This window comes from Saccopteryx bilineata, chromosome 5 (assembly GCF_036850765.1).
Source record: "Saccopteryx bilineata isolate mSacBil1 chromosome 5, mSacBil1_pri_phased_curated, whole genome shotgun sequence".
NCBI classification, from domain to species: domain Eukaryota; kingdom Metazoa; phylum Chordata; class Mammalia; order Chiroptera; family Emballonuridae; genus Saccopteryx; species Saccopteryx bilineata.
In genome coordinates, this window is record NC_089494.1 from 179,228,020 (window position 1) to 179,245,017 (window position 16,998).

Here is a 16,998-nt window from a genome sequence, read left to right on the forward strand (position 1 = left end):
TCTGAAGACTTTTCTTTAATCTTTCTGTCTTTTTCTACCCTGTAACAGCTTTAAAATAAGCCTATCACAATAACTATTTCATAATGGGTAACCTATCACCCAGTGACATTATCTGGAATGCTTGATTTAAGAAACTAATTCATCCTCATCTCTGCACCACAAAGGTCAGTTTCTTCCCTTTCTATTGATTAGTAATTCATTCTTATTCAAACAACATACAGACTTTCTACCAAATCATGCATTCTTTTATCCACATTAGCTCTTTAGCTCATTTTCAGCATCATGAAAAGATCAACTTACCTGACACACACTATCTCTTGAACCTGCCTCTCCCGTTAGGCATCCTACAGCCTTTTCTGTTGTATAGTATTTAATCTGGGTTGTGACCTTAATGATTCCATTACAGTAGACACCGACATTCACAGAGCCAGCAGAAAAATCTTATAAAACACAAAAATAGAGTTAGGAATTGAGTATATAATGCACATCTCACATTATTATATCTTTTAGGGAATATGAAGGAAGGTTTTAAAAACTAATAACAATTTTACTAAGTTCTATTATGTGTGTTTTCTTTTTATCTTTAAAAGTTATAAATCTCATAATAGATGTACAATATTAGACTTGTTTAAGAAAACCTTAAAAGATAAGAACAGTTGGTAAAATTATAATAAAACCAAAGCACTAAGTCCTTCCTTCCTAACTACTAACTTCTATTTTAAAAATAATATAGAGACTTCTGGTCAAGATGGCAATGTAAGCAAACAAGGTACTCACCTTCTCCAACAACTACATCAAAATCACAACCTAACTAAAAAGCAACCATCATTCAGAACCACCTGAAACCTACATAAATGGAAGTCTTACGACTAGGTAATTAAAGAAGCCACATAGAGACTGGCAGGATGGTTGGAGATGCAGAACAGACTGGTCCCATACCCATCTGTGGCAGATAAAAATTGGAAGGAATATCAGCTTCAGAGGTCTCCCCTGTAGGGTGACGGGTATCAGCCCCACACCAGGGCTCCCAGCCCAGGGTTCTACTGCTGGGAGGAAAAGGATCCATAGGTTTTGGCTGTAAAAAGTAGTGGGGATTGAAGCTGAGGGAGACAGAGGACTGGTGGAGTCCCAGGAAGCTCCTCTTGAAAGGCCTGTGTACAGACTTACTCAGACTCACTCTCTTTGATCTTTCAACTTGGAAAGCACCAGGAACATATGGAAAGGAACTGGATTGTCCAGCATCAGAGCAAAAGCTGAGGGGCCGCTTTCTCCCAGACAGAAGTGCTGGCAGATGTCATTGTTCTTTTGATGATCCCTCTCCCCACAGATTCCCTTGAGCTAGCTTAAGCTCTAGTGATTTGCTCTGCTTTGGTGATTTCCTCAGGCTCCTCACCACCCAACTTTCAGTCCCACCCAAGCTGTTTCTAGTAGTTTTCTCATATGAATGACCTGTCTTGGCTTTAGATTTTTCTAAAATCTCTTGAAAAAGCAGCACCTGGCCTCAGCATGCCCTATACCTCCAGCTAAGTAACCCCAGACCTGGCACTTGTCGCAGCCAGTCTTGGTTCACAGTTGGCCTTACTTGAACACTTTCAAGTCCAGCACAAGTAGCAGCCATATGCAGGTTGCTTTGTAATTCATTTTGGGTGGCCCTGGGCAGAACACAGGTGGTGGCTGATCTTTTCCTGCACATCCCGGGATACCTCAGAGCCAGTACACTCAGTGAACAGCTTCAGACTACATTGAAACATTATCATCCAACTACCTGCACAACCAACACACTCAAGGGGCAGACTCAGTGGACCCCAGAACCCCTCTGAAGTAAGTTCTGCTCCTTGTGGCAGGCCCTTGCACTGCTGATCCTTCACAGTAGTCACTGGTTGGTTGGTGGATGCAGTTAGTCTTTGCAGCTGATTAGCCTGGGAATAAACACCTGCTACTGACATGCCAACAGTAATCAAGGCTCAACTACAACAATAGAGAGTACACAGCCCTGTCCAGTTGGCTCAGTAGTAGAGCATGAGCTCGGCATATGGAAGTTCCAGGTTCGATTCCTGGTCAGGGCACACAGGAGAAGTACCCACCTGCTTCTGCTTCTCTACCCCTCCTACTCTCACTTCTCAATCTCTCTCTCTCTCTCTCTCCTCCTTCCCTCCTGAAGCCATGACTTGATTAGAGCAAGTTGGCCCCGGGCACCGAGGATGGCTCCATGGCCTCTGCCTCATGCACTAAATAATGGTTCCAGTTGCAACAAAGCAAGGGCCCCAGATGGGCAGAGCATCGCCCCCTGGTGGGTTTGCTGGGTGGGTCCTGGTCGGGGCACATGTGAGTGTCTGTCTCTTCCTCCTCTCACTAAAATAAAATAAAAGAGAGAAAGAGAGAGAGTGTGTGTACACAGCCCACATGGGGTGCACCTTGATTGTCTAGCTTGGGTGATTGGGGAGGCTGTGCCATTGGACCCTACAATGGCCTACATTAGGCCACTTTACCAAACCTGGGAGACATAGCAGCTCTACCTAATACATAGAAACAAACACAGGGAAGCTGCCAAAATGAGGAGACAAAGAAATATGTCCCAGATAAAAGAACAGAACAAAACTCCATAAAAAGGACTAAACAAAATACAGAAAAGCAATGAACAGTCTGAAATATTAGTTATAAGGATGCTCAATGAACTTAGAACCTCAACAATATACAAAAGGATTAGTAAAAAATGAAGGATGCAGTAACTGAAATGAAGAATAATTTACAGAGAATCAATAGTACAGTAGAGGAAACCAAGAATCAAACCATAGATATCAAATATAAGGAAGCAAGAACCACCCAATCAGAGCAACAAAAAGAAAAAAGAATATAAAAAAGTAGAATAGTATAAAGAGCCTCTTGGACAATTTCAAGTGTACCATTATTTGCATCATGGAGATGCTGGAGGAAGAAGAGAGAGCAACAGATTAAAAACCTATTTGAAAAAATAATGACAGGAAACTTCCTTAACTCAGTGAAGGAAATAGATAAACAAGTCCAGGAAACACAGAGTTACAAACAAAATGAACCCAAAGAGGCCCACACCAAGACATATTATAATCAAAATGTAAAACGTTAAAGACAGAGAATCTTAAAAGCAACAAGAGAAAAGCAGTTAGTTATCTATAAGGGAGCTGCCATAAGACTGTCAGCTAATTTCTCTATAGAAACTTTGCAGGCTAGAAGAGATTATTGGCAAGACATATTCAAAGTGACGATAAGCAAGAACCTACAACCAAGATTACTCTACTCAGAAAAGGTATCATTTAAAATCTAACGGCAGATGAAGAGCTTCCTAGACAAAAAAGAACTGAAGGAGTTCATGACCACCAAACCAGTATTATATGAAATCTTAAAGGGAAGAAAGAAGTAGAAGAAGGATTAGGATTAGGAGGAGAAGAGGAAGAGGATAAGAAGGAGGAGGAAGAGGAAGAGGAGGAGGAGGAGGAGGAGGAGGAGGAAGGAGAAAGAGAAAGAGAAAAGAAGAAGAAGAAGGGGAAGAGGATGAGGAGGAGGAGGAAGAGGAAGATGAGGAAGAAGGAGGAGGAGGATAAAGAACATAATAACATTTCAATAAATACGTATCTATCAACAAATGAATATAATACAAATAAATGAACAAGAGAAAAGAAACAGACTTATAGATACAGAGAACATATTCACAGTTGCCAGATGGGTAGAGGGGATGGGTGAAATTGGTGAAGGGGTTAAAAAATACAAATTGGTTGCTATAGAATAGTCATGGGGATATAAGTACAGCGGAGGGAATATAGTTAATACTGTCTAATAACTATGCGATGTGTTAGATGGGTGTGAGATTTATTGGGATGATGGCTTAGTAAGTTATGTAATATTTAATCACTGGGATGTACATCTGAAACTAATATAATAATGTATGTCAATTGTAATTGAAAAATGAAAATGATTTAAAAAGGAAAAAAATTGAAAATTCACCAGTTTAAAAAGTAAAAACAAAAAATAATATATAATCATTTTTCACAATACTTTATAATTTAGATCAGTAAAGTTGCTAATAAAAAGTTAGGTATTTGTTACTGCTATTATGAAAAAAATGTCCATAAATTATAGGTAAGTTTCTCAAAACTGTATCTGAACATATAAGAGTGGAGTCTATTGAAATCATAGAACTTACATTCAATTTATTATAATGAAAAACCTTTGTGAAGGAAAGGTTTAATGCTCTATTTCAGTACTAGTTATTTACACTATACGTTTATCCAAAGCCTGTTGTGAACAAGCCGTTTAAAGAAAAGATATATGTCATTGTTAATTCTGCTCTAACATACCAGTAACTAGGGTTACCTAAGAATTTTGGGCTTCCCATGAAAGAATAACAATAAAGAGCCATTTCAATAGAAAAGTCATTGTGTTTTATTGCAACATGAATAAACAAAATTTATCTTTTTTAGTTCTTTTTCAGAACACACTTCAAAAACTTTCACATTTTTCTGGAGACATTTTCTAAATTCTTCTGGAAAATAGTAACCTAAATATGTGGGGTTTGGGGTAAGCCATTAAGTACAAGACTAAAAAGCTAGTTTTAATCCTACCCCCCCATGAAGCTTTAAGTATTTAAAAGTTTTTAAGGTTTAAGCATTAATTTTATAATATTATAAGGTTAAAGGACTTTATAATATTTTTCAGGGTAATCTAAAACCAACAAAAGCAATCTAAACTTAACCAGATGAAGAAGCTAAAATTTTCTCTTACCATATTGCTGGACTAAACACTTAACTTGTTATCATAAAGAAAATATAAGTAGATAAGTTGTCTCTTCCCAAAGTAAGTACCTAGCCTACAAGGAATTTAAGAGAAATCAGAATAAAAAACTGAAAGTTGGCCCTTGCCAGTTGGCTCAGTGGTAAAGTGTCGGTCTAGCATGTGGAAGTCCCAGGTTCCATTCCTGGTCAGGGCACACAGGAGAAGTGACCATCTGCTCTTCCACCCCCCACCTCTCTTCTTCTCCCACAGCCATGGTTCAAATGGTTAGAGCAAGTGGCCCTGGGTGCTGAGGATTTTTCCATGGCCTTGCCTCAGGTACTAAAATAGCTCAGCTGCTGAGCAAAAGAGCAGTGGCCCCAGATGGGAAGAGCATCACTTCCTAGTGGGCTTGCTGGGTGGATCCTGGTCAGGGCGTATGTGGCAGTCTGTCTCTCTGTCTCCCCACCTCATACTCTCTCATTTAATGAAACAAAATAAAACAAAACAAAAAATCCTGAAAGTTATTAAGTACATCTATCTCATCAGCTATTGCTGTACACATATGGTAATGGGGGTTCTGAAGTTTTTGGAATCAAATAAAATCAATTTCATTAAATACATAAAGATTATTTTGAATGAAGTTATTAATTTTGTTTATCTAAAAAGATATTAGGAGTTTTATAATAAGGTGTTACATTTCTGAAAAGTCAGGTGATGCATCATGAGGGAAATATGGTGAGATTTTCTTGCTGGTTCTTTGATATAGAATACTTAGAGTATTTTAATTTATGTAGAATAGAAAATTAAAATGAGCTAATTTGTCTCTGATATCTGGAGCCATTAGTTGACTCAAAACTTTTCCATTAGATCTATTGATTATGATGTTGATTTTAGAGTAATCCTCCAAAGAAATGTTCTTTGAAGTACTATCTTTACTATGTTAATTTTCATATCTATTGAATGGCAGTTATTAAATAAGACTTAATTATTTTTCCCACCCATATATTAAGGAGGACAGGTTATAGATTCATCTGGTTGGGAGGTCCTCCTTCCTAATATATTACTGAATTGACCTGTGTGTGTGTGTGTGTGTGTGTGTGTGTGTGTGTGAACAATACGCAGTATGACTTGGGCATTATTTTACATTAACTATGGTCACTATGGTGTCTACATTTCATAGCAATGAAAATTATATCAATTACTTTAAGGAGTCAAGCAGAAAAGAGGAAAATTGTATCCTGTTAACACTGGAGTTATACAAAAATATTGGTCAAATCACCAAATCAAGTAAGGGTATAAGAGTCAACTATGAAGAAGAAAAAAGCCTTACTATAGAAGAAAAAGAAATGAAACTTCCTGCCTCATGAGACATATATAAACAAAAAGTACACTTAATAGAGGAGCAATGGTATAAAAGGAATTCTAGTTAAATTTCAAATCTCAAATTCTAGGCTCTTCAAGAATCTTGGTCAAACTTTCCTGTCTCTGTGACTAAGTGATATGTCCATCCAGATAAAAAATAAATAAAGTTAATTTTTGGAATATATAACCCAAAGGTATTTCTTGAGAGTCAGGATTATATTCACTAATTCCATAAAAAAGATATTTCACAAATCCATTAATTTAAGAGCTTTTCGCTTTCTGTATTGCCATCATCAAAGAATCTGTGTTCCTTTATGAATCAATTTCAGCCCCATAACACGTGGCAAAACATAAATCAATCTATCTAATGTCTCCACGAGAACTGAAATCAACATGAATTTTTTTTATTAGAGCAGTATTATTAAGTATTATCAGAAGCTTCAAAATGTTGATCACAACTAAAAATTAATTTCAATTTTTTATATGTAAAAATCATCTTTCTGAAGTATGATATTTAGAAAAATCTCTTGTTGTTATTTTTCTAAGCAGGTCCAGGTTAACATTTGGCACACTCTAAAGTTTTTAATACTCTTTTAATGAAATATGAGTTTATAACTTATACTATTCAGAACACAGTTTCCTAATTAATAAAGATTCATTTACAATCCTTTCAACTTTTAATTGCTTGTCCCTGCTATGTAAATGTTTTTCTGGCTGAGCTGCAGGTACCAAAGGGATACCCTCTTCATCTTGAGAAAGAACTAGTTAATATTTCTAGTTTAAAGCCTTGACATATATTTTTATATATATCGGCATAAACTGAGACTATGTAACTTTAAATATTTTTAGCACAAAACAGTCTGTCAGAGAGCAATCCGTGACACTATGGGCAAGGTGTGGTTTTTAGCAAACAACGTAATAAGTATATCAAGTTATTGAATTTAAAGGGAGAAGAAAAATTAGAGAACATTTTCTCAAATTAAAAAAATATGGTAATATTTGAAAGTGTGTAGCAAGGAAAGAAAAAGAGCATTTAGGAAAAGAGTATCTTAGGATTTCTTTCCTGTTTGGATATCGTACTTTAATATAATTTTGTTACTCTCTGAATTATTACTAAGTTAGAAAGAAACATACATTTTAAAAGAACATTAATATGTCACAGTATTGGGTTGGATGGAGAGAAATCTGAGAGTTTCATTTGAGAACTGTAAGAGGGAGAGTTCAGAGTATTTGATATGCCTCAATGTTGAGAGAATATTAATACAAACATACACACTCTCTCTCACACACACACATTTAAATGGTTAGAAGGAGGTGTCCAAACAAAGGAAATAGAGTAGTTGGTTTCAAGGTACTCTTTTCTTTTTCTTTTTTTTCTTTTTAAATAAATTTTTATTAATTTTAATGGGGTGACATCAATAAATCAGGGTACATATATTCAAAGAAAGCATGTTCAGGTTATCTTGTCAATCAGTTATGTTGCATACCCATCAACCATAGTCAGATTGTCCTCCATCACCTTCTATTTAGTTTTCTTTGTGCCCCTTCCCCTCCCCTTCTCCTCTCCCTCCTTTCCTTCCCCCCCCCCCAACAACCACACTCTTGTCAATGTCTCTTAGTCTTGTTTTTATGCCCCACTTATGTATGGAATCATGCAATTCTTGGTTTTTTCTGATTTACTTATTTCACGCCATATAATGTTATCAAGATCCCACCATTTTGTTGTAAATGATCTGATGTCATCATTTCTTATGGCTGAGTAGTATTCCATAGTGTATATGTGCCACATCTTTTTTATCCAGTCTTCTATTGAAGGGCTTTTTGGTTGTTTCCATGTCCTGGCCACTGTGAAAAATGCTGCAATGAACATGGGGCTGCATGTGTCTTTACGTATCAATGTTTCTGAGTTTTTGGGGTATATACCCAGTAGAGGGATTGCTGGGTCATAAGGTAGTTCTATTTTCAGTTTTTTGAGGAACCACCATACTTGCTTCCATAATGGTTGTACTACTTTACATTCCCACCAACAGTGAATGAGGGTTCCTTTTTCTCCACCGCCTCTTCAACATTTGCTATTACCTGTCTTATTGATAATAGCTAATCTAACAGTTTTGAGGTGGTATCTCATTGCAGTTTTGATTTGCATTTCTCTAATAACTAATGAAGATGAGCATCTTTTCATATATCTGTTGGCCATTTGTATTTCTTCCTGGGAGAAGTGTCTGTTCATGTCCTCTTCCCATTTTTTTATTGGATTGTTTGTTTGTTTGTTGTTGAGTTTTATGAGTTCTTTGTATATTTTGGATATTAGGCCCTTATCTGAGCTGTTGTTTGAAAACATCATTTCCCACTTAGTGGGCTGTCTGTTTATTTTGTTGGCAGTTTCTCTTGCTGAGCAAAAACTTATTAGTCTGATGTAGTCCCATTCATTTATCTTTATCTTCACTTCTCTTGCCTTTGGAGTCAAATTCATAAAATGCTCTTTAAAACCAAGGTCCATGAGTTTAGTACCTATGTCTTCTTTTATGTACTTTATTGTTTCAGGTCTTATATTTAGGTCTTTGATCCATTTTGAATTAATTTTAGTACAAGGGGACAAACTGTAGTTGAGTTTCATTCTTTTGCATGTGGCTTTCCAGTTTTCCCAGCACCATTTGTTGAAGAGGCTTTATTTTCTCTATTGTGTGTTGTTGGCCCCTTTATCAAAAATTATTTGACCAAAAAATGTAGTTTTATTTCTGGACTTTCTATTCTGTTCCATTGGTCTGAGTGTCTATTTTTCTGCCAATACCATGCTGTTTTGATTGTCATAGCCCTATAATATAGTTTAAAGTCAGGTATTGTAATGCCAGCTTCATTCTTTTTCCTTAGGATTGCTTTGGCTCTTTCTAATAGAAAATTCTAGTTGCCTATCCCAATGTCTATTCTCTTCTTCTTCTTTTATTTTATTTTTTGACAGAGACAGAGAGAGAGAGACAGATATGGACAGACAGACAGGAAGGGAAAGAGACAAGAAGAATCAATTTTTTGTTTCGGCACTTTAGTTATTCATTGACTGCTTTCTCATAAGTGCCTTGACCAGGGGGCTGCAGCAGAATAAGAGACTCCTTGCTCAAGCTAGTGACCTTGGGCTCAAGCCAGCGACCTTTGGCTTTAATCCAGCAAACTTTGAGCTTAAGACAGCGATCATGGGGTCATGTCTATGACCCCGTGCTTAAGCCAGCAATCCTGTGCTCAAGCTGGTGAGCCCGTACTCAAGCCAGATGAGCCTATGCTCAAGCAGGATGAGCCTGCACTCAAACTGGTGATCTTGAGGTTTCAAACCTGGGTCCTCTGTATCCCAGTCCAATGCTCTATTCACTGCCCCACTGCCTGGTCAGGCTATTCTCTTCTCCCTTTTAGAAACAGATTTTGAATTTCTTTTGCTGTTGTTGGACACATTTCTATCCAACTAAAAGGACTAGATTTTATACTCTTCCTTTCAGCTAGATATGACTTTAGGATTAAGTTCTGACTAATGAGATATCAACAGGTATGTCTTACAGAAACTTTCTTATTTAATGAAACATTCATTACTTTAGCCCAGTGATGTTCTGAGAAACTGATTCTCTAGAAAGAATGAGAAGCCTTGGTTTTTAGATTTGCCAGTTTTTGTGGTATCAATACTTACACTATCGTTGATTTCAAGCTACCAAAGTGTTATGCACTATATGGTGTCCCCCTGATCCTAAATTCTTATGCTGAAGCTATAGCTCCTAATGTGCTGTAATTGGTGATAAGGACTTAAAGGAGGTAATTAAGGTTAAATAAGGCCTTAAGGGTGGGTGTCTTATCTATTAAGACTGATATCCTTATAAGAAGAGAAGGAAATTCCAGAAGTGTAGATGCACAAAGAAAAGGCTGTGTTTGGACAGAGGAAAAGTGGCCATCTGCAAGCCAAGAAAGAGATTTTGCCGTAAACCAACTTTTGGCCCCTTGATCTTAGACTCCCAACCTCCAGAGTTGTGAGGAAATAGATTTCTATTGGTTGAGCCATTCAGTCTGTGGTATTTTGTTAGAAAATCATGAAAAGTTTAATACACAAAGTGATATCACTAAATCTGAAATAGGGAAGGGATACATAAAACTGGCTCTTGCAGTCCAGTATGAGATGGTTCAGTGTACCACTGCTATAGAATGGAGACTAGAAGTAGGCCTGTGTCCCAGATAATATTGTGAAGTTGCCATACCAGCCCCCTATACCAGCCAAATTTAGAATAGGAAACTGGTTACAGCACAAGAAAATATTCAAAGGAAGCAAACCACATTTTAAGTCATGTGATTAAGTTTTGGGTCAGGTGATCAGAAATCAAGTCACATGAGCATTTTCTCTAGAGATCTCCTCTTGACATTGATGCATCAATATTCTTCAGAACAATTCTGAGAGTGGGAAAGGGTTGCTCATAAGCTTGTACTTTAGTTTTTGATCCCTCCATTTTAATTTGGTATTAGAAAAGGACAGAAAAAAAGATGAGGGATACTAAGTGAGATCATTTCTTGCCTTGAAAGTCACCAATAGGTACAAGGATTATATCTGAGATGACATAGAATTAGGAGCTCCTCTGAGTATGAGTTCCCAAGGGTAAATAGAGACAAAAAACTTCCTGTAGGGAAGAGAAGGAAGTTTTTAAATGGTTTAGCCATAGGTGTCCTCAAACTATGGCCAGTGGGCCACATGCAGCCCCCTGAGACTATTTATCTGGCCCCCCTGCTGCACTTCCAGAAGGGGCACCTCTTTCATTGGTGGTCAATGAGAGGAGCACTGTATGTGGCTGCCCTTCAACGGACCCCTGGTAGCACAACCCATCCAGAGAGTAAGGGTGTTTTATCACAGAAAAAAACTACTCCTTGTGTTTAAGGGAATTGCTAGAGGGAGAGATGGACACTGTCCCTCAGTTGGATGTCTGTTTAAGTGCAGTCTTCTATCTTAGCTCCCTTGTCCTCAAACATCCTCTAAGCAAGTACTTAAAATGTAAGTGGAGAAATTATTTTATCAACAAGAAAATGTGGCACACAATGGTCAAAAGACTTGTCTAGTTACCCAGTAAATGGCTCCACACAGAGTAAAAACAAGTCTCTTGGTCACTAGTTAATTGTTTCTTTGGCTACATGCAGATTCTGGACCAATCATTAGCCTTTAAGAGCATGCTGGGCACTCTCTCTTACTCCATAATTGGTGTAGAGAAAAAGCCTATTGTACAGTCAATTGAACATCTTGAGATGATGGATATGTTCTAAGAAATCATTTGAAATATGGTTAGTGCAACTGAAAAACTGAATTTTACATTTTGTTTAGTTATAACAAATTAAAGTTTCAAAAACCAGATGTGGCCAGTGGCTACAGTATTAGCCAGTGCAGCTACAAAGTATAGCTGTGGTTTGTGACATACTAGCACATCATGACATCAATTTAGTAGGTGTTCACTAGCATCAAATAAAGAAATACAATTCTTACCTCTCTGCTTATATTAGCCATCGCATGTTCTTGCATGTTGTCTGCTTTTCCATTATAGCTCTTAACATATTAATCCAAGTCATTTAAAATTCCCTGACTGATAATTTTAACATCCATGTCACAACTAAGTCTGGTCTGATGTTTGCTTTCTCTCTTTACACTAATGTTTGTTTGTTTGTTTGTTTACTTGGCTTTTGGCACAACTTGTAATTTCTTGTTTAAAACCAAACATATTGTGTCAGGTATAAAAAATGATGTCAGTAGGCATGCCATGAGAACATATAGTAATTTGGCTAGGAGTTGAGCTAGTTTATGTTTGCTGTAACTGTACATACCAAAAGCTTCAAATTCCTCTATTGTCCTCCCTTTTGACCTTGTGCTTCCCTAAGCATTCCTCCTCAGAAAGAATCTGCATCTTGCAGTAATGTCAACTGTAATTCATTGTCATTATACTGAACCCTGCCATGGTGGTGGTGGTGGTGGTCAGGTGGGAGGGAAGCATTTTAATCTTATGATTAAGTCTCAGTCTCTTAAAGGGCCCCTGTCTCTTGGTTGTGACTTTCACAAGATATTCTGCTATGGCAGAGATTTTCCTCCCCAACTTCTAGGAGGACTGGAGAGGATACAGTGGGATGAATGCCCTTTCCCAGGAGGAGTACAGTGGTTTCTCCTGGAGAATAGCCTTTGTTATGGAGAATATACTGGAAGTATTTCAGCATGATTATTCTTCCTCTGACCTGGCAGAGCTTCCAGAGGAGCTTTCTCAAATCTTTACTCTGAGAATTGGTGAGGTTCTTGTAGGTAATTTCCATCCATTTATAGATGCCTCACAAGACTACAGTCTCTAGGAGATTCTTTGTTTACTTACTTTTTTTTATTCAGTGAGAAGAGGCGAGGCAGAGAGACAGACTCCTGCCTGTGTCCCAAACGGGATCTACCCAGCAAGCCCAGTAGGGGGCAGTGCTCTGCCCATCAATGACTGTTGCTCCATTGTTCAGCAACCAAGCTTTTCTCAGCACCTGAGGCAGAGGCCGTAGAGCCATCCTAAGTGCCAAGGCCAACTCCCTCTAATCTAGCCATGGCTGCAGGAGAAGAAAGAGAGAAGCAAGAGGGGGAGGGGTAGAGAAGTAGATGGGTGCTTCTCCTGTGTGCCATGACTAGGAATCAAACCCAGGACATCTACACACCGGGCTAACGCTCTACCACTGAGCCAACTAGCCAGAACAATCCAGGAGACTCTTACTCTCAAAATAGTCCACACTCAGCCACCAGAAATTCATTAAAATTACTATTTACATCAGGGGTCCCCAAACTACAGCCCGCGGGCTGCATGCGGCCCCCTGAAGCCATTAATCTGACCCCCCCGCCACACTTCCGGAAGAGGCGGGGCACCTCTTTCATTGGTGGTCAGTGAGAGGAGCATAGTTCCCATTGAAATACTGGTCAGTTTGTTGATTTAAATTTACTTGTTCATTATTTTAAATATTGTATTTGCTTCCATTTTGTTTTTTTACTTTAAAATAAGATATGTGCAGTGTGCATAGGGATTTATTTATAGTTTTTTTTATAGTCCGACCCTCCAATGGTCTGAGGGACAGTGAACTGGCCCCCTGTGTAAAAAGTTTGGGGACCCCTGGTTTACATGCTCCTACCAGTTTCTGGCTAGTGACTTCTGCTCTTGGCAAGCAGATTTTGGATATCATTCTCTTGATTTACCTTTCTCTTTACTTTTTGGGATGGTGGCTTGCTCCACAACCATAGTTATCAATGAACTCAAGAAAAGTCATTTATTTTCAGTTTGTTCAGCTTTTATTATGTTGCATGAATGGGAATGACAACTTCCAAGTTCTACATGACTGTGCTAACACTATTAGTCTTACTACCGCTTTAAAAACCTTTGTTTTAATTATGGATTTATGCATAGGCACTGGGTCATGATATAAAACGTAGTTATTGCTAGGGCTCTAACACTAAGAAACAGTGCCATGAGGCAGAGAAAATAGAATTCTGGGGCCATTTCTGCTAGGGCCTGTCCCATCCATATTCCCACTCATACTCATGAAATCAGTCTATATATTGTTACATAGCAATCACAGTCAAAATTTCACAAGAAATCACACAATTTCACAATCTTTCCACAGAAAGATTTGGAAAGATTTAATTAACATAATTATTAAATACTGGTTTATTTTTTTTACTACTAGGATATCTTGGAAATTTAGACTATTAGCTTTCTGCTTTTCTGAAAAGCTTTTGAACTTTTACATGCTTTATTCTTTTCACTGTTCTTAGCAACTAGGTAAACTGAGCCTAAAATCTTTTTTTTTTCCTTTTTTTTTTTTTTTTAGTGAGGGAGATTGGGACAGATATGGACAGACTGAAGGGAGAGAGATGAGAATCATCAATTCATTGTTGCAGCACCTTAATTGTTCATTGATTGCTTCTTTTATGTGCCTTGACCAGGGGGCTCAGGCCGAGCCAATGACCCCTTGCTCAAGCCAGTGACCTTGGGCTTCAAGCCAGTGACCTTTGGGCTCAAGCCAGCGACCATAGGGTTATGTCTATGACCCCACGCTCAAGCTGGTGACCCCATGCTCAAGCTGCAACCTCGGGGTTTCAAACCTGGGTCTTTAGCAACCCAAGCTTATGCTCTATCCACTGCGCTACCATGTGGTCAGGCTGAACATAAAATCTTAATGTGAATAATTTTATTTGACATTTTGATCTGCTCTTTGAGAAATATTATCTAAGTACTTCTTAATTTTCAATATTGATATTTTCTGTAGTGATTTTAGCCTAACTAGATTTAGTTTAAACTTCAAAACTAATTAGTTAGAAATTATTCTTTGTGAAATCGTTTTAAACTGTGACACAAGGAAGTAATGGCCTTTAGAAAAGAAAGAAAAAAGCAGAGTTCTTTCTCATATCACTTATGCATATCCTTGTCCATGAGAGGAAGTAGCATCTAAAATGTTTATAAATGCTTGCTATAAAGTCTTTTCTTTTTATAACTGACCTCTCATCTCAGCTGTGCAAGGAAATCCATAGAGAGGACATATGCTTTCATTACATAACCAAAAAAGTTTGCAAATGCTCTGTAATGTTCTTTTATTTCATAATAGCCATATATATATATATATATATATATGGCGTATATGGCGCATAGGATGCATTTGACACACTCTTTAATTTTAAATATATTTTACATTTTCAAAGTTTACACCTATAAAGTTTTATAAGGTAATTTTATTTTCTCATTAAAAAAGGTAAATTTATAAAACAAGTAGTCTTACATTTTTTATTGAAATATTCAGAAAATAATATATCAGATTTTGAATTTAGTACAATTATTGTTGCAAGTGTGTATATTCCTCTGATACTATTTATCATGCTGCAAGCAAAGTTGCACAATGAAATGGTTAGCTTCACAACTAAATGAAAAGAAGGGAAAGTGTATGCAGAAATGTTACCATGATGATAAAATTGTGAAAAAGTTTATACTTTTCAAAATAAGCAAAAATATACTGAGGAGCATGACAACAAAAGGCAGAGAGAAGAAGGGAGGGAGGGAGGGAGAGGAGAGAGGAAGGGGAAGAGGGAGGGAGGGGAAGAGGGAGAAAGGGAGGGAGGGAAGGAGGGAGGGAGGAAGAATGGGAGGAAAAGAGAGAAAGAAGAAGAAAAAAATCAGTTATTAACAAAAATCCAAATATCTACTAATCCTGTTACAATAATGCTAGTAATTTTAGTTCCATATTTAATAGCTGGTACACAATCAAGTGCATTCTGCTGACATGTGTAATGTTACTAGATGCTGTTTCACAATATGACATATAAACTAGTTTCTCATAATTTACACATTCGTACTTTTGCAAATTCAGATTAACAACCATGGGTATGTGAAAGCTAAACACAGGAAACACCTGCAGAACAATATTAGTTTCTGTAAGGAAGTGAAACCATTTATCATAAATTTATTGAAAGAAATTCAGGATGATGTTTCACATTTATTAAAGCATAAAAGAATTTCTTACCTAAAGCTTTCATACACCAGACTGTTTTACTCCAACGTGCTGGCCTTGTTCTAATGCATTTATTATTTGATGTAAATTCAACCTCCACAGTATCACCAATTACTTCATCTTTCAAAATAATAAAAATTTCACCAAGATTCTATAAGAGATGAAATAGAAGCCAATTAAACATTTGAAAAGTTTACATTAACCACATAGCCCATTATATTTATTAATGATACAGGTTGCACATGATCATTATATGTCTTCTGTCATGTCTGTATTTTCAACCATATTTAGAAATGAAATACATGAATGTGATTCTCATTATATTTTGAATTTATGGACTTAGTGTCTATTGCATACTCAAATCTTTTTGTAATACCATATGTTGCAACTGAAAAAACAGTGAGAATATAGATGCATAATTACACAGACCTCCAGGGAACTGTAATTTAATTGTTAAACCCTTTTTCCAAATCCTTTCCTCCACCTTTCTAGAACTTGATGTATTTATGTATAAATGAAAGACAAAACATATAAATGTGATGAATTTCTCAAAATTTAAGTATGAAAAAAAATTTTAAGTCCAATAATTTTAAATCTTTCCTAATAGACATTCTCTGGTTAGTTTATTTATAATAGGTATCTATGAAGGTTATTGAGTTGACCAAAGGTTATAAATCTAAAAGTTTAAAGATTTTTATTAAGTTAAAAAAGCTAAATCTCTGAATACAATGTAATAAGGGTTGTTGAAAACTTTTTGAATTTTTTTTTAATTAGGGATAAAAAGGTTGAAATTAATACAGAGAAAGTAATAATTATTTATTAAGCATCTATTTTATACTAAAACTATTCTAAGCACATTTTATATAAAGACTTTTTAAAATTCTAACCAACACACACACACACACACACACACACACACATACACGGGAATGCATACACTTAAATCAAATGGAAGACTATTATTTTTCCCTTTCATAAACAAGGTAACTAATACAGTTACATCTGAAGATGAATCAGAACTATCTGAATTCAAAATCCACACTTTTCTTTACATCATGTTATTAAACCCTTCCAAATAACTAAAATGAAATACTATTTTTATGATTATCTCAGATACCATTCTTCAAAGACTTTCTTCAAAGTCAAACTAAATTTAAGTTCCTCACAAAATAAACAGGAACTTCATTGATAGGCTCTTATAAAATCATGATTACCCAAAAGTTATTAATTTCAAAGTTCTCTTAGTTAAATGTTATCTTCCTAAGCAAAAGTCACCCACCACTAAAGCTTACATCTTTAATGCTCTGTCCCAAAGAGTTTCTACAAATCTGTTGGTGTTACAAAATCATTTCAGCTGATACACATCCACTTGGGAGT

At 36.7% G+C, this 16,998-nt stretch overlaps 1 protein-coding gene across 2 annotated transcripts in view; it reads right to left on the reverse strand.

Annotated features, from left to right (window-relative positions):
- The window catches only part of BANK1 (B cell scaffold protein with ankyrin repeats 1), a 395,229-nt gene that overhangs the window by 266,320 nt on the left and 111,911 nt on the right, over positions 1–16,998 (reverse strand). For both annotated transcript variants that reach the window (XM_066280104.1, XM_066280103.1), the window contains exons 4-5: positions 15,634–15,772; positions 301–440 (exon numbers count right to left, since the gene is read on the reverse strand). In XM_066280104.1, the coding sequence (XP_066136201.1) occupies positions 301–440; positions 15,634–15,772 (279 nt within the window). The remainder of the gene's footprint in view (positions 1–300; positions 441–15,633; positions 15,773–16,998) is intronic.